At 42.2% G+C, this 13974-nt stretch overlaps 1 protein-coding gene across 3 annotated transcripts in view; it reads left to right on the top strand.

Annotated features, from left to right (window-relative positions):
* The window catches only part of ARHGAP6 (Rho GTPase activating protein 6), a 347962-nt gene that overhangs the window by 284466 nt on the left and 49522 nt on the right, over positions 1–13974 (top strand). For all 3 annotated transcript variants that reach the window (XM_040336507.1, XM_040336505.1, XM_040336506.1), the window contains exons 5-7: positions 1852–2047; positions 2497–2552; positions 6346–6496. In XM_040336507.1, coding sequence (XP_040192441.1) covers positions 1852–2047; positions 2497–2552; positions 6346–6496 — 403 coding nt within the window. The remainder of the gene's footprint in view (positions 1–1851; positions 2048–2496; positions 2553–6345; positions 6497–13974) is intronic.

The following is a 13974-nucleotide window of genomic DNA, read 5'->3' as shown; positions in this document are numbered from 1 at the left end:
TCGTTCTCGAATACGGATGGACGTCATTTACGTAAGCGTCAAAACCACTGACATCCTAGCCAACGTCAGTGGGAGCAATGCACGCCGGGAAAATTCACGGACTGCGCATGCTCATTTAAATCGGCGCGGGGACGCGCCTGATTTAAATAGTACACTCCCCCTAGCCGCAGAATTTGAATTCCGCGGGGGGATTTACGATCCGCCGCCGCAAGTTTGGAGGTAAGTGGTTTGTGAATTACCCACTTGCCTCTCAAACTTGCGGCAGCGTATCTTAAATCACATAGATCACGCGGATCTAAAGATCCGCTGATTTATGTGAATCTAGCCCAGATTGTGCAAATGCAATTATTTTAGTAAATAAAAACTGACAAATACCTTTTCTCATCAGCAGCATATAGCAGTCTTGTGACTTCTATCAGTGTCTGGCCGAGCATTGGTTAAAGCTTGTAGGAGGAGTTTTCATTCTCCTCTGACTGTCCTATAAGACTGCAGGACTCCCGACCCTCTGCCTGGACAGTGCTGATTGGCCCTGTGCTGATCACATGCACCCTCCCCCCCAAAAAAACTAAAAAACAACTAAACTTTCTAGTAATACACATCAAACTGAGCAGAGTGCCCCAGAGAATTTGTAATATCAGGGGATAGATTGGAGACTTTGGAATAAGGGGAGGATTAAACAATACAGGATCAAACAGCCTTTTTACACAATGTGTAGGATTAACCCCTTAGGTTCCACCGTGAGTATAAAACTCATGTTTTACTGCATATAAAGGGCCAAATCTTCAAAGGAGATACGCAGGCGGAACTGCTGTTCAGCCTGCGTATCCCTGTGGCTATCTTTGGAAACGATCCTCAGAAGGATTTTTCCAAAGATAGTCAGAAGATCCGACATCTGTAATAGACTTACACTGTCGGATCTTAGGATGCAGTACCGCATCCGCCGCTGGGGGCATTTCGAGTCGAAATGCCGCTTTGCGTATGCAAATGAGTACTTAGGCAGATCCACAAAGCTTTTTAGCTTTGTGTTTTCTGCGTAAGTTACGTTTTGCATGCGTAAAATTAGGGATGCTTTTACAAGGCCTAAACTGTTTAGACCTTGTAAAAACAAACCTTTTTTTCGATCGCCACGGTTTTTTTTAAATTTCGAATTTTTTTTCCCGGCGCGTATTTTTTTTTTTACCCGACGCAACTTTATTGTCCCGTTGCGATCCACAAAGCCCGGCGTAAAGTACGTTCGCGCGATGCACATCGGGAAAAATTACATCACATGCATGCGCCGAACGTCCTGCGCGGGAGCACGCCTCATTTGAATAGGAATCGCCCCCTCGATCAGACGACCGCCTTGCGACGGAGGCACTTAAGTTACACGGCGTGTAATTTCTAGGTAAGTGCTTTGTGGATCGGGCACTTAGGTAGAAATTTTACGCCTGTGTAACTTAACTGCTGAAAGTTAAGTTAGGCAGCTTTTTTGAGGATTTGGCCCACAGAAACTGATTTTACTGTTGTGGGTTTAGTAACACTTTAAACTACTAACAGAAAAGTATTATAGCTGGTGGCGGAGGGAGCCATGAGCATGTAAACATCAGCTTATTTTGACGTAAAAACTGTAATGATAGAAAATCCACCCCAGAGGTACCACTTTTTTCTCTTGAGCGTTCATGGCCAGGCTTGGTTGTGAGCTGTCAGAAAGTGCCTACAGACATATCAGATGGGTGTACATTCTCTTTTGTTAACAGACACCTTAACTACAACCAATCAAACAAAATGTAAACATATAATTAGCAAAGCAGTGAATTGGGTGTGTATACATTAAAGGTCCTAACAACTAAAAGCATTGTTTCTGCCTTGCAGGGTGCAATGTCTGTGGACTCAATTACAGATCTTGATGACAATCAGTCTCGACTATTAGAGGCTTTACAGTTGTCTTTGCCAGCCGAGGCTCAAAATAAGAAAGAAAAAGAAAGGGATAAAAAGCTCAGTCTGAACCCTATCTACCGACAAGTTCCCAGGCTTGTGGACAGCTGCTGTCAACATTTGGAAAAGAATGGTAAATTTCAAACTGATGTTTCCAGGTTTTACATGACATTGCAATGCAGCTCTAAACCTGATTTAAAAATAAATAAATAAAGAGTATGTGTTACCCCAACTATTGATTTTCCTGATATGTATCTATTTGTATCATATACTTGTGTTGAAAAGTATCCTGTTCTGTTTGCATTGCTTCCTTTGTATGAAATACCTGGTAAACCTGCCAGTCCCTCTGTTTCCTTATTTCAAACTGACCACGCTAGGTCTATTTCATCACATGCATGCAAGCATTTGTGTTCATGCTCTGATTGTTTAGAGTGTATTTTGATATTAAGATTGCGCCTTTTATTCAACCATCATCTTATGTCTGTGTCTATTGGGGTGTAGAATATAAGTACTCTGAGGTGTGTACCGAATAGGGATTGTTCACTGTGCAAGAATAAAAAAATGATATTGTATTCTTTTTAGGTCTACAAACAGTGGGGATATTTAGAGTCGGAAGTTCGAAAAAGAGAGTACGACAGGTAACCCCAAACAAAATACAGTTCTCGTGTTCATTAATTGCATTTGAGTGTTACAATGATAAAAAACAAGTTGGTGTTACATTTAGAGAATAAAGTGTGATTTACTTTTGATGTTTAAAGCCCCGTGGAACTTTCAGTTTAAACCAGCTTAGAACATCCCAGGTGTATCAGAAGTTGTACAAAAACAGAATTAAAATGTATCTCTCTGCAGAGGTCTAACATGCCTCGCCATCTCTATAGCTCTGCATTCTACAAAATTCATGCTTCCTGATGATTAAAAAGAGCGCTAACTCAGCAGGGGGGTAAATCCAGGGGACAGGATAGAATCGGAAATAAACTGTAAGTTCACTTTCAGACGAGCTGATCAGGACTGCATGTCAGTTTTTCAGGTGGACCTGATCGGACCCTCCATTCACGCCTATGGAGTGGCGGATGACAGCAGTGACTTGTCTGCTGACATCCACCGCTATCTGATTCTGTTCGCAAAATCCAGATGGATGCTGGTCCTATTTTCCATCCATCTGGTGGATCTGATCAGATATGATCGGGTGAAAATGGACAGGCAGTCCGTTTTTAACCGATCTCCTCATAGAGGAGAGCGGGACTGGGTCCGTCTCCGCTCAGCACAGTGAGATGGACCTGTCATCCACCTGCTCAGTGGGAATCAGCAGAGCGATCCCCCAGCTGTCCATCCAATGGAGGCGCCCGTGTGAAAGGGGCCTAAGACTTTGGCTACCTTTTGTTTTGATGCACCTACTGTAGAATGTATTTAACAACTTTAAACTGAAAGTTCATTTGTGCTTTAATCTTTGAGACCTCTGACTGTTTTAATCTATTAACATTAATGTGGGAATTGTAAATGTTAGAGCTATGCATAGATATAGAAGTTACATGTCCCTATGGATCTAATTAGTAATTGTTTTACTATGTTAAAAGAGTTTAGTAGATTATCACCCATGTTAAAAATTCTGCTTCTCCACCTTTGACATCAACTTATTTTCCCAAGTCTGCCATTAGTTGTATTGCTGATCTTGTTAATCATTCTGCAACAAGAAATGAGAATTAATTCATACATTAAAAATTAGATTTTAGAGGATTACAATGGTCCAGATGCCATGGATTGTGAGAGTCTAACGCCCATACATTATTTTCAGAGAAAATGGCGAGCATGTTCTTCTTCTATAAACATAATAATAATTTGACTTAAAAAGTTGCACTTGTTTGACCATTTTTGATTATGGCAACATGCAAATGTGTGTGAGTAAGAGAGATGAAAAGGGAGTGGAACCCACTGTATCCACTGCAAAAAAAAATGCATGCTAATGTGAGTGCTACACTACTAATATCACAAATATTGTATGTTCTCTGAAGGCGGTAATGTGAATTGGCCCTGTCCTAAATATTGGACATACTGTACATATACTAGTGAACAGTAGAGCATGCAGTGCCTTGCATGCATAAGAAGCAGTGGTAATGTTTTCTGATTCTTGGGGTCAATATTTTGTGCTTAAAGTGGTTGGTTGTAAAGGCAGAAGGTTTTTTATCTTAATGCATCTCTATGCATTTATCTTTATCTCTATGCATTAAGATAGAAAACCTTCTGTGTGCAGCAGCCCCCTTAATACTTACATAAGCCCCATCTGCACGATGTTGCACGAGAGACTCGGCTGACCAGGACTCTCCCTCCTCGTTGGCTGGGACAGCATTGCAGTGCCATTGGCTCAAGTTGCTGTCAATCAAAGTCAGTGAGCCGAAGAGGAGAGAGCGGGCCGGATCGTGGCACCATGTCTGTTATTTTCCACTTCAACCCAGACTTTTTCAACCTTTTTAACATGAAGGGAGCATTGGAATAACTTTCCAGGCTCAGGAAACCCCTGCCAAAACTTACTGTATCTACAGCTAACAGTATATTAGTGTGATGGTCACTGGGAAAATAGCTCTGTACATTTGGGAAGAATACAGATAGCTTAAAAGATAATTGTTGTCAATAATTACTCCTTTAAGGGGCAGAAGTTGCTTATTGCTTAAAGGGGTTGTAAAGGTAAAATAAAAAATTCCCTAAATAGCTTCCTTTACCATAGTGCAGTCCTCCTTCACTTACCTCATCCTCCGATTTCGCTTTTAAATGTCCTCATTTCTTCTGAGAAATCCTCACTTCCTGTTCTTCTGTCTGTAACTACACACAGTAATGCGAGGCTTTCTCCCTGGTGTGGAGAAAGCCTCTAGAGGGGGGAGGGGGCAAGCAGGAGTGTGAGGACACTCTCTACTTTGCAGATAGAGAAAGGAGCTGTGTGCTAGTGGGCGTCCTGACACTCCTGCTCGCCCCCTCCCCCTCAAGAGGCTTTCTCCACACCAGGGAGAAAGCCTTGCATTACTGTGTGTAGTTACAGACAGAAGAACAGGAAGTGAGGATTTCTCAGAAGAAATAAGGACATTCAAAAGCAAAATGGAAGGATGAGGTAAGTGAAGGAGGACTGCACTAAGTTAAAGGAAGCTATTTAGGGAAAACATTTTTTACCTTTACAACCCCTTTAACTGCTTAACAAACCCTTCGAAAATATCTGGGATTTCACTGAACCCTGATTGAAGAAGGTTGCCTTAACCAAAAAATTCAAGTCACTCTAAGGCCTCGTACAGACGAGGGAACATGTCCATTGAAAACGGTCCGCGGACCGTTTTCATTGGACATGTCCGCTCAGAGATTTCGGTCTGATGGCTGTACACACCATCAAACCGAAATCCCCGTGGACAGAGAACGCGGTGACGTAGACGACGCCGACGTTCTCTATCGCGCGAGTTCAATGCTTCCACGCATGCTTTGAATCAATTCGACGCATGCGCAGGATTTCGGTCCGCTGGTTAGACGTACTAACCAGCGGACATGTCCGACGGACAGCTTTCCAGCGGACATGTTTCTTAGCATGCTAAGAAACATTTGTCCACTGGATATCTGTCCGCTAGCCTGTACACACGATCGGACCTGTCCGCTGAAACTGGTCCGCCGACCAGTTTCAGCGGACATGTCCGGTGGTGTGTACGAGGCCTAACACATGTAAAAATACTGTATAATCAGAAATCAATATATATATATATATATATATATATATATATATATATATATATATATATTAGTGGCAGGTCGAGCCTGTGTCACTACTTTAAATGGTAGTCTTGGCCTGATTTTGCAGGAAAGTTGCAGGAGAAACAGTCAAGCTTACAAAGGTACAGCGTTTTGTGTTCGAGCACTGGGACTGTGTGTTTGATGGTCTGGAGGACCAAGGCATGAGGCCTGAGCAGTGAAGCTGCAAAGAGAGCCAGGCTGAATTCTATGTTTTGTGGTATTCATGTGTCTTTGTAGAAAGAAGAGCATGAAATTCACTCGAAACGGGAAATGGTAAGGCCTCGTACAGACGAGGGAACATGTCCATTGAAAACGTCCGCGGACCGTTTTCATTGGACATGTCCGCTCGGAGATTTCGGTCTGATGGCTGTACACACCATCAAACCGAAATCCCCGCGGACAGAGAACGCGGTGACGTAGACGACGCCGACGTTCTCTATCGCGCGAGTTCAATGCTTCAATGCATGGGAAACTATTCAAGTGTGAACTTTTTTCTATGTTTTTAATACAAGTGGGCAGAAAAAACCCTGAAACATACTTCTGACATGGGTTAAACGCACTGTTTGGCGTAGCTACAATGATCTACAAATTTACAAACTGGTCAATATATATAAATTTTATTTTTTTTACTTTGCCTTTAAAGTTTACTAATAGCATTTTCATTTTTTTTAGTTACGTGAAGAGTTTGATCGTGGAGTTGATGTTGTCTTAGAAGAAGAACACAGTGTCCATGATATTGCTGCCTTATTAAAAGAATTTCTCAGAGATATGCCTGACCCTCTATTGACCAGAGAACTTTACACTCCTTTTATACACACTATAAGTAAGTAGAAGTGCAGTATTTGTTGGCTGGTGCAGATGATGCAAAGAATAATCAGACATATATGGATGGCTGTAGTTTACTTGGATTCATTTGTATTGAAGAGACATACAGCAGAGAGCATGGTGCTCATGTTAGCACACAAGATATAGAAAAAAACAACAACCATAGATAACAGGAAAGATGCAGTAACAGATAGTTAACACAAAGAACATTATGATAGACTATCTGTGTATAGTGACATCTAGTGGTCATACTCCAAATACACAGGGAAATAAACCAAGCAATGTATAACATAGCATGAAACAATGTTCAGTCTCCAACACCCCTTCTCATTGTGAAGTGCTTAATTAGACAAACCGATTCTTCTTGTTAGATCCATATGTCTCTTTGCAGGCAAAGGCTTAGTAAGGATGTCTGCTAACATTTCCTCAGTGGGACAGTATTGTAGATCCATCTGTCCTTGCTCTTGCAAGTCTCTTAAGAAGTGATATCTCACGTCTATGTGTTTGGTTCTCGGGTTTATCCGCTCTGTCTGTGCGAGTGCTATACATCCTTGGTTGTCCTCATAGATTGGCGTGGACTCTTTCTGGATCTGATCTAGATCTTCCAGCAATTGTCTCAACCAGATTACCTCTTGCCCTGCTTGTGATGCGGCCACGTATTCTGCTTCGGTGGAGGACAGTGTCACTGTGGACTGTTTTCTGGTGGTCCAGCTGATCAGACCGTCTTTAAATAGAAACAGGTGTCCACTGGTGGATTTCCGATCACTGGGGTCACCTGCCCAGTCTGCATCCACATATCCAGTCAGACCACTCTTCCCTGTTGATGAAAATTTCAGTTTAAAGTCTATTGTTCCCTTCAAATAGCGTATGATCCTTTTTGCTGCGTTCCAGTCCATCTGGGTTGGCTGGGATACTTTTCTGCATAAGAATCCCACTGCTGTAGCTATGTCAGGCCTTGCCACTGTAGCTATGTATAGTAACTTCCCCATTGCCCTTCTGAATTGTGAGTCATTTTGCAAGGGGTTAATTGAGTTGTTTAATTCTTTAAGATAATTTGTCTCCATAGGCGAGTTGACTGGTTTGGCATCATTGAGCCCAAAAGTTTCAATTACTTCCTGTATTTTGTGACTCTGGTTAATAAGAAAACTACCATCTTCTTCTCTTTCTATCTGCATGCCTAGGAAGTGTTTGACATCACCTAGATCTTTTGTTTCAAAGTCCATGTTTAAGACCTCCAGCAGTCTGGAACAATCCCCTTCTTGCTCATAACATACTAACAGATCATCTACATAAATGAGTACAAAGATCCACCTACCATTTAGTTTCTTGGTGTATAGGCAGGGATCGGCCTTGCTCCTCTGAAAGGATTCTCTCAAAAGCGCCTCATTAATCTTCATGTTCCATGCTCTGGCTGCTTGCTTGAGCCCGTAGATCCCCTTCTTAAGTTTACACACCTGTTCTGGCTTTTGTGGGTCTACAAAGCCCTCTGGTTGCTCCATGTAGATGTCTTCTGTTAAGTCACTGTGTAGGAAAGCGGTTTTTACATCAAAGTGCTTTACTAGCATTTGTTTTGTAGTTGCAACTGTGAGTAGAGCTCTGATTGTGGTATGTTTGACGACTGGGGCAAATGTCTCATCGTAGTCTTCTCCATATTTTTGGGAGTATCCTTTGGCTACGAGTCTCGCTTTATATCTCTCAACTGTGCCATCAGTGTTGTACTTGACCTTGAAAGTCCATTTACACCCAATTGCCCTCTTTTTGGCCGGCAGTTGCGTTAGTACCCAAGCCTGCGTGTCCTGTAGTGAGATGATTTCTTCCTCAGCTGCCTTTATCCATCTCTTGGCTTCCCTCTCTGGGAGTTGTGTTATGTCTTTCCAACCAGTGGGTTCTCTTACGCAGGATGTTTCTACTTTGTACGAGAGTCTGTTGGGGGGTTTACCTCTGTTTTCCCTCATTGAGCGTCTTGGTTCAGCGTCATTAGCTGGTTCAGTTTGTTCCAGTCTTTTCTGTGACACAGCATCACTTTCGGGGGTTCGTTCCATAGGAAAGAAAACCTGCTCAGCGTTATTTGGTTCTTCTGCTCTTGGCATGGCTGGCTCCGTTACTTCATTTCTCGGGTCCTCGATAAATGTTACGCTGCTGCTGATTGTCACTTTATCGGTCTTCGGGTCTATGATTCTGTATCCTTTGGTGTTGTCGGCATAACCAACAAAGACACCTTCAATTGCTCGATTCTGGAGCTTGCTGCGCTTTTCTCCCGGAATGTAAGCAAAAGCTTTGCTTCCAAATACCTTGAGGTGTCCTATGCTTGGTTTTCGACTGTGCCATAGCTCGTATGGAGTTTTGGTTGTTGCCTTGGAGTGTAATCTGTTTTGTAAGTAGGTGGCCGTTTGTGCTGCTTCTCCCCAATATTTTTCAGGGAGTCCAGAATCAGTCAACATGCATCTGATCATTTCAGTCAGGGATCTGTTTTTCCTCTCTGCTACCCCGTTCTGCTCTGGAGTATATGGGACAGTCTTTTGATGTTCTATTCCTAGTTCCCTGAGTGTATTCTCAACTTGAAACCCGGTGTACTCCCCACCATTATCACTTCTGAGTACTAATGGTTTTCTGTGAAATTTATTGCTTACTTTGGTAACATAGTCCTTCAGCTTGTCGAATACTTCTGACTTATTCTTCATTAGGTATGTCACTGTAAACCTTGAGTAGTCGTCTATAAAAGTTAATATGTATTTATTTCCTCCTGGGGTGGTTGTTCTCATAGGCCCGCATACATCTGTGTGTATTAGGTCGATCGGTCTTGTTGCTCTGCTTTCACTTGCCTTTGGTGGGGTTACTCTGGTGGCTTTGGCCTTGATGCAGCATTCACACCTTAGCGTGTTTGGGCAGCCTGTTAACTTGAAGCCTTTCGTTAAATCCCGTCTGGCCAGCTCCTGTATGCTGTCAGGGTGCCTGTGGCCCAGACGTCTGTGCCATAAATGAATACAGTTCTTGTGTTTATGTGTGCAGAGCTTTGTTTCTTGCTCAACAACATCAAGTTCATAAAGGTGCTTGCCCGCTTTAGCTGTTGCTATCACTCTTTCCCCATCTTGGATAGTGCATTGGTCACCTTTAAACGTTGTGGTTAGTCCTTTGCTTGCCAGTCGCCTGACTGATATAAGGCCGCCATTGAGTCCGGGAACATACAATACATCCGTCATTGGTATTTTTAACACTTGTCCATCCTCATTTTTACAAGTGACTATTCCATGTCCTGTTCCTTCAGCAGTTGTGCAACTCCCGTCTGCAAGATATATGGCTTCTTTCTTGTCTGGATTGAGCTCTACAAAGAATTCTCTGTCGTTAGTCATGTGACTTGTTGCTCCAGAATCTATATACCATTTATGGTTGGTGACGGCATCTGTCACTTTAAAAGTTCCGTGCCACGCTGCTTGGTCGTTGTTTTTCATCATGGTTATGAGTGCCTGATTGGGATCTTTTTCCCTCTGCTCATTCCTCCACAATGGACAGTCACGCTTGAAATGCCCAGCCCTGTTACACCGGAAACATAGTTTGGCCTTCCAGTTTGGCATCTTAGTGTCTGTTGCTTTAAGTGCTGCTCCTGTATCGCTCTCTTGCCTGTGAGAAGTTTGCTCCTTTCTGCGCTTGTATTCATCTGAAAGTCGAGATTTCACTAACTGTAATGTGAGTTCTGCTTCAGATCTTGTCTCTAATGCATTAATCAGAGGGTTGTATGACTCTGGCAGGCTGCATAAAAGTATTGCTGTCACATGGTTATCTTTGATCTCCTCTCCGAGGTCCCTGAGTTGTGCAACAATCTCCAGCACGCTTCTTATATGTTCTTGCATATCCCCTTCTGGAGTCAGTTTGGACTGGTACAGCTTCCTTAGTAAATATAACTTGTTGTTTAAGCTAGAGCTCTCATGTAATCTACGGAGTGCATTCCACATACCTTTGGCAGTATCTTCCCCTTTTATGTGGATAAGCTGTTCATCTTCTACCAGTAGGGCTATTGTGGCTCTTGCCTGTCTGTTTTTCTTATCCCACTCCTGGTTGTCTACATCCGGCCTGTCTGTGGTGAGGACATCCCATGTGTCATCTTTGCTCAGCAACATCTCCATCTTGAACTTCCACATCTGGTAGTTGTCACTATTTAGCTTAGTGATCCCCAGTTTAAGATCCCCACTGCTAGCCATGATTAATGTACCTTGCTCGTATTCCAAGTGCCTGGATACCTCAGAGCAGATTTCCTCCGCAGCTTGATCAAAGATGGTGTGCAGGTGAAGACTAGGCCTCTGTTCCGGCTGTCTGATGATTCACGTTGTCTGGGCCCATAACCTTTGTTGGCTGGTGCAGATGATGCAAAGAATAATCAGACATATATGGATGGCTGTAGTTTACTTGGATTCATTTGTATTGAAGAGACATACAGCAGAGAGCATGGTGCTCATGTTAGCACACAAGATATAGAAAAAAACAACAACCATAGATAACAGGAAAGATGCAGTAACAGATAGTTAACACAAAGAACATTATGATAGACTATCTGTGTATAGTGACATCTAGTGGTCATACTCCAAATACACAGGGAAATAAACCAAGCAATGTATAACATAGCATGAAACAATGTTCAGTCTCCAACAGTATTTTCATGCTGTAGTCTTAATCTACTGATGAGATTTTAAATCACAATGGGGTATGTCTCCAAAAATTTAGAAATGTAGACTAGTAATACTTTATAAAGTTTAACGGTAGTATTATGTCACAGTGTTGCAAATAGAATTAGAATTTTCTTTTAGCACTTACATCTGTTCAAAAATTGCTTTTATTTTTAATACAGTTATTACATCTATTTCCTCCAAGGCAAAACACAGTAACATCTCACTGTAATAGCTAAAATAGCTAATAAACCATAGCTGTAAACCATAGCCATAGCATTAGCAACCATATTTCATAATTCAAAGTGAAGAAAGGTAAAATTAGTTTGGAGACTTATGAAAGTGCTCTCCGTGTTTATACTTTACAGTAAAACCTTGATTGCGAGCATAATTCGTTCTGGAAACATGCTTGTAACCTAAAGGACTCGTATATCAAAGCAAATTTCCCCATAATAAATAATGGAAACTCAAATGATTTATTCCACAACCAGGGGCGGACTGACCATTCAGGCACTCAGGCACTGCCCGAGGGCCCCATGCCACTAGGGGGCCCCATCAGGGTTGCCTGCCTCAGAAAAACCAGGGACAGTATGTAAAAATCTGTGTTTTTTTACATCTGTCCATGAAATGTCCCTTACCGACATCCTTTTGGTCTAAAAATCCCAAGATTATAGCTGCCCTGCCTCTCCAGTACCTTCACAGTGTGTGTATATTGTGTGTCTGTGTGTGTATACTGTATGTGTGTGTATACAGTACTGTGTGGCCCCATAATCTATTTCCTGGGGGCCCCATAATCTCCTATTGCTTGGGGGCCCCATAATCTCCTATTGCCGGGGGCCCCATAATCTCCTATTGCCGGGGGCCTCATAATCTCCTATTGCCCGAGGGCCCCATGAGTTGTCAGTCAGCCCCTGTCCTCAACCATTTATTCATAAATCCTTCAGTTTATAGTCCATATAAAAATATTATAGCAATGTGATTGTGGTTGTGTAACCATAAAATGTCCATCCAAAAATGGCAGCCTCCCCAAATGGATTAGAAGCACAATCCATCAGTAGCTACAGAGTATTAAAAAAAAGAAGAGAGGTGCCTCTAAGTGTAGCAATTTGGTTACATTTAATGAAGGTACAACATTTAGCAATTCACATGGTTGACGATAAAAAAAGGCACATATAAGTATGCACGCATTAGGGGTAAAGCTGTCCACATAGACCGTCCTCCACACTGCTGACTCTCACCACTGTCAGTCTGCCATCGAGACCGAGAAGACTACCCTGCAGTAAATCGATCTGAAAGCGAGGCTCTCTTCCCTTTCTCTCATCATCACCCCATATGACTATTTTTACAACCATAGGACTTTGGAGTTTTCGTTGTAACAAAGAATTTTATTGTGCATTTTATCTAAAGATTGTGGAATATTTATTGTTCTAGCTTGTTGTGCCTTTACTTGCATATAGTATAATAGACTACACTTAGAGGCACCTCTCTTCTCTTTTATACTCAATTGTGACATGATACTACCTGTATATCAAGACATTGATCATTTATCAAGTCAACGTTTAGAAAAAAAAATGTGCTTGTCTTGCAAAACTCTCTCAGACCAAGTTACTCTCAATCCAATGTTTTATTGTATGTGCTTTTTAAATGACAGTCCCGGTTTTTGGTAGAGGAAATTTACAATGTATTGGATGCTAATCGTGTGATTTTGCCTCCACTTAGACTTTGTGAGTAAGTAGAACGCTGGCCAAAAACATTGATTGTTTTAGCAACCTCTGTCAGATTTTTATTACTGCCTGGGTCTCCATTGAAGTTTACTTGCTTTTCCAGAGATAGTGGTTTCTAGGAAATGAAATGAGGGGAAATCTCTCTAATAGTGATGCAAGCAGCAATAATTCAGTGTCCCCCTCACTAAGAGCCGGTTCACACTGCGGCGGCACAACTTCGGGGGCGACTCTGCAAGTCGTCCTGGAGACGACTTCAGAGGCGATTAGCAAAATGACTTCTGTATAGAAGTCAATGCAAATCGCCCCGAGTCTCCCCCAAAGTCGTACAAGAACCTTTTTCTAAGTCGGAGCGACTTGCGTCGCCTGAGCCGCCTGACGAGTCGCCCCAGTGTGAACCGGCTCTTACTGTCTCAGTGTCAGTGGTCATTGAGACATGATATAAAAGCATGCAGGCAGGCAGAGGAAAATCTGACATAAGTTCTAACACTTTCCCACGCTATTTAAAAATAAAAATAATAATAATAATAGGAATTAGGCTTTATTCAATGTACTTCAATGATATTAACCATTAACACTTTGAGGAAGGTCAGTATACAGGTGCGGGGTGGGTTTCTTGCCATGCATAACTATTGAGACTAGTTGATTTTGCTTTGTAGTTATGAACTTCACTTTGTAGCTCTGCTAACGACAGTTTAAGCTCTCAACGCTAGAGAACATGTCTCTTCACAGGAGGAATGTTTGATTTTAGAAGTCTGGATTCAGTAAATACATGCAGAGTCATTCAGCCATAGCGTGCTTTTATTTACTCCCCCTATATATTTTAAAGCTGCACTCCAGGCAAACAGCTAAATTATTTTTATTCTTATCCATCCATTCTAGAAATTTAGCCACGCAGCACAGCCAGGGGGTTACATCACTTTCTTTAGTACAGCTGTAGACTGTAAAAGGAACACAGTGGTTATCCTCTCGCCACCTTAGGCCTGTTGACTAGTCAATGAAAGAGCAGCAATAAACTAAAGAGGTAATCCCTCTTCTCACTCTGCTCTCCTCACCTATAATAATGTTCCTTTTTGCATGCAGCACATATGATATGT

This window comes from Rana temporaria, chromosome 2 (assembly GCF_905171775.1).
Source record: "Rana temporaria chromosome 2, aRanTem1.1, whole genome shotgun sequence".
Classification (NCBI taxonomy): domain Eukaryota; kingdom Metazoa; phylum Chordata; class Amphibia; order Anura; family Ranidae; genus Rana; species Rana temporaria.
This window is presented reverse-complemented; position numbering and strand designations above follow the sequence as displayed.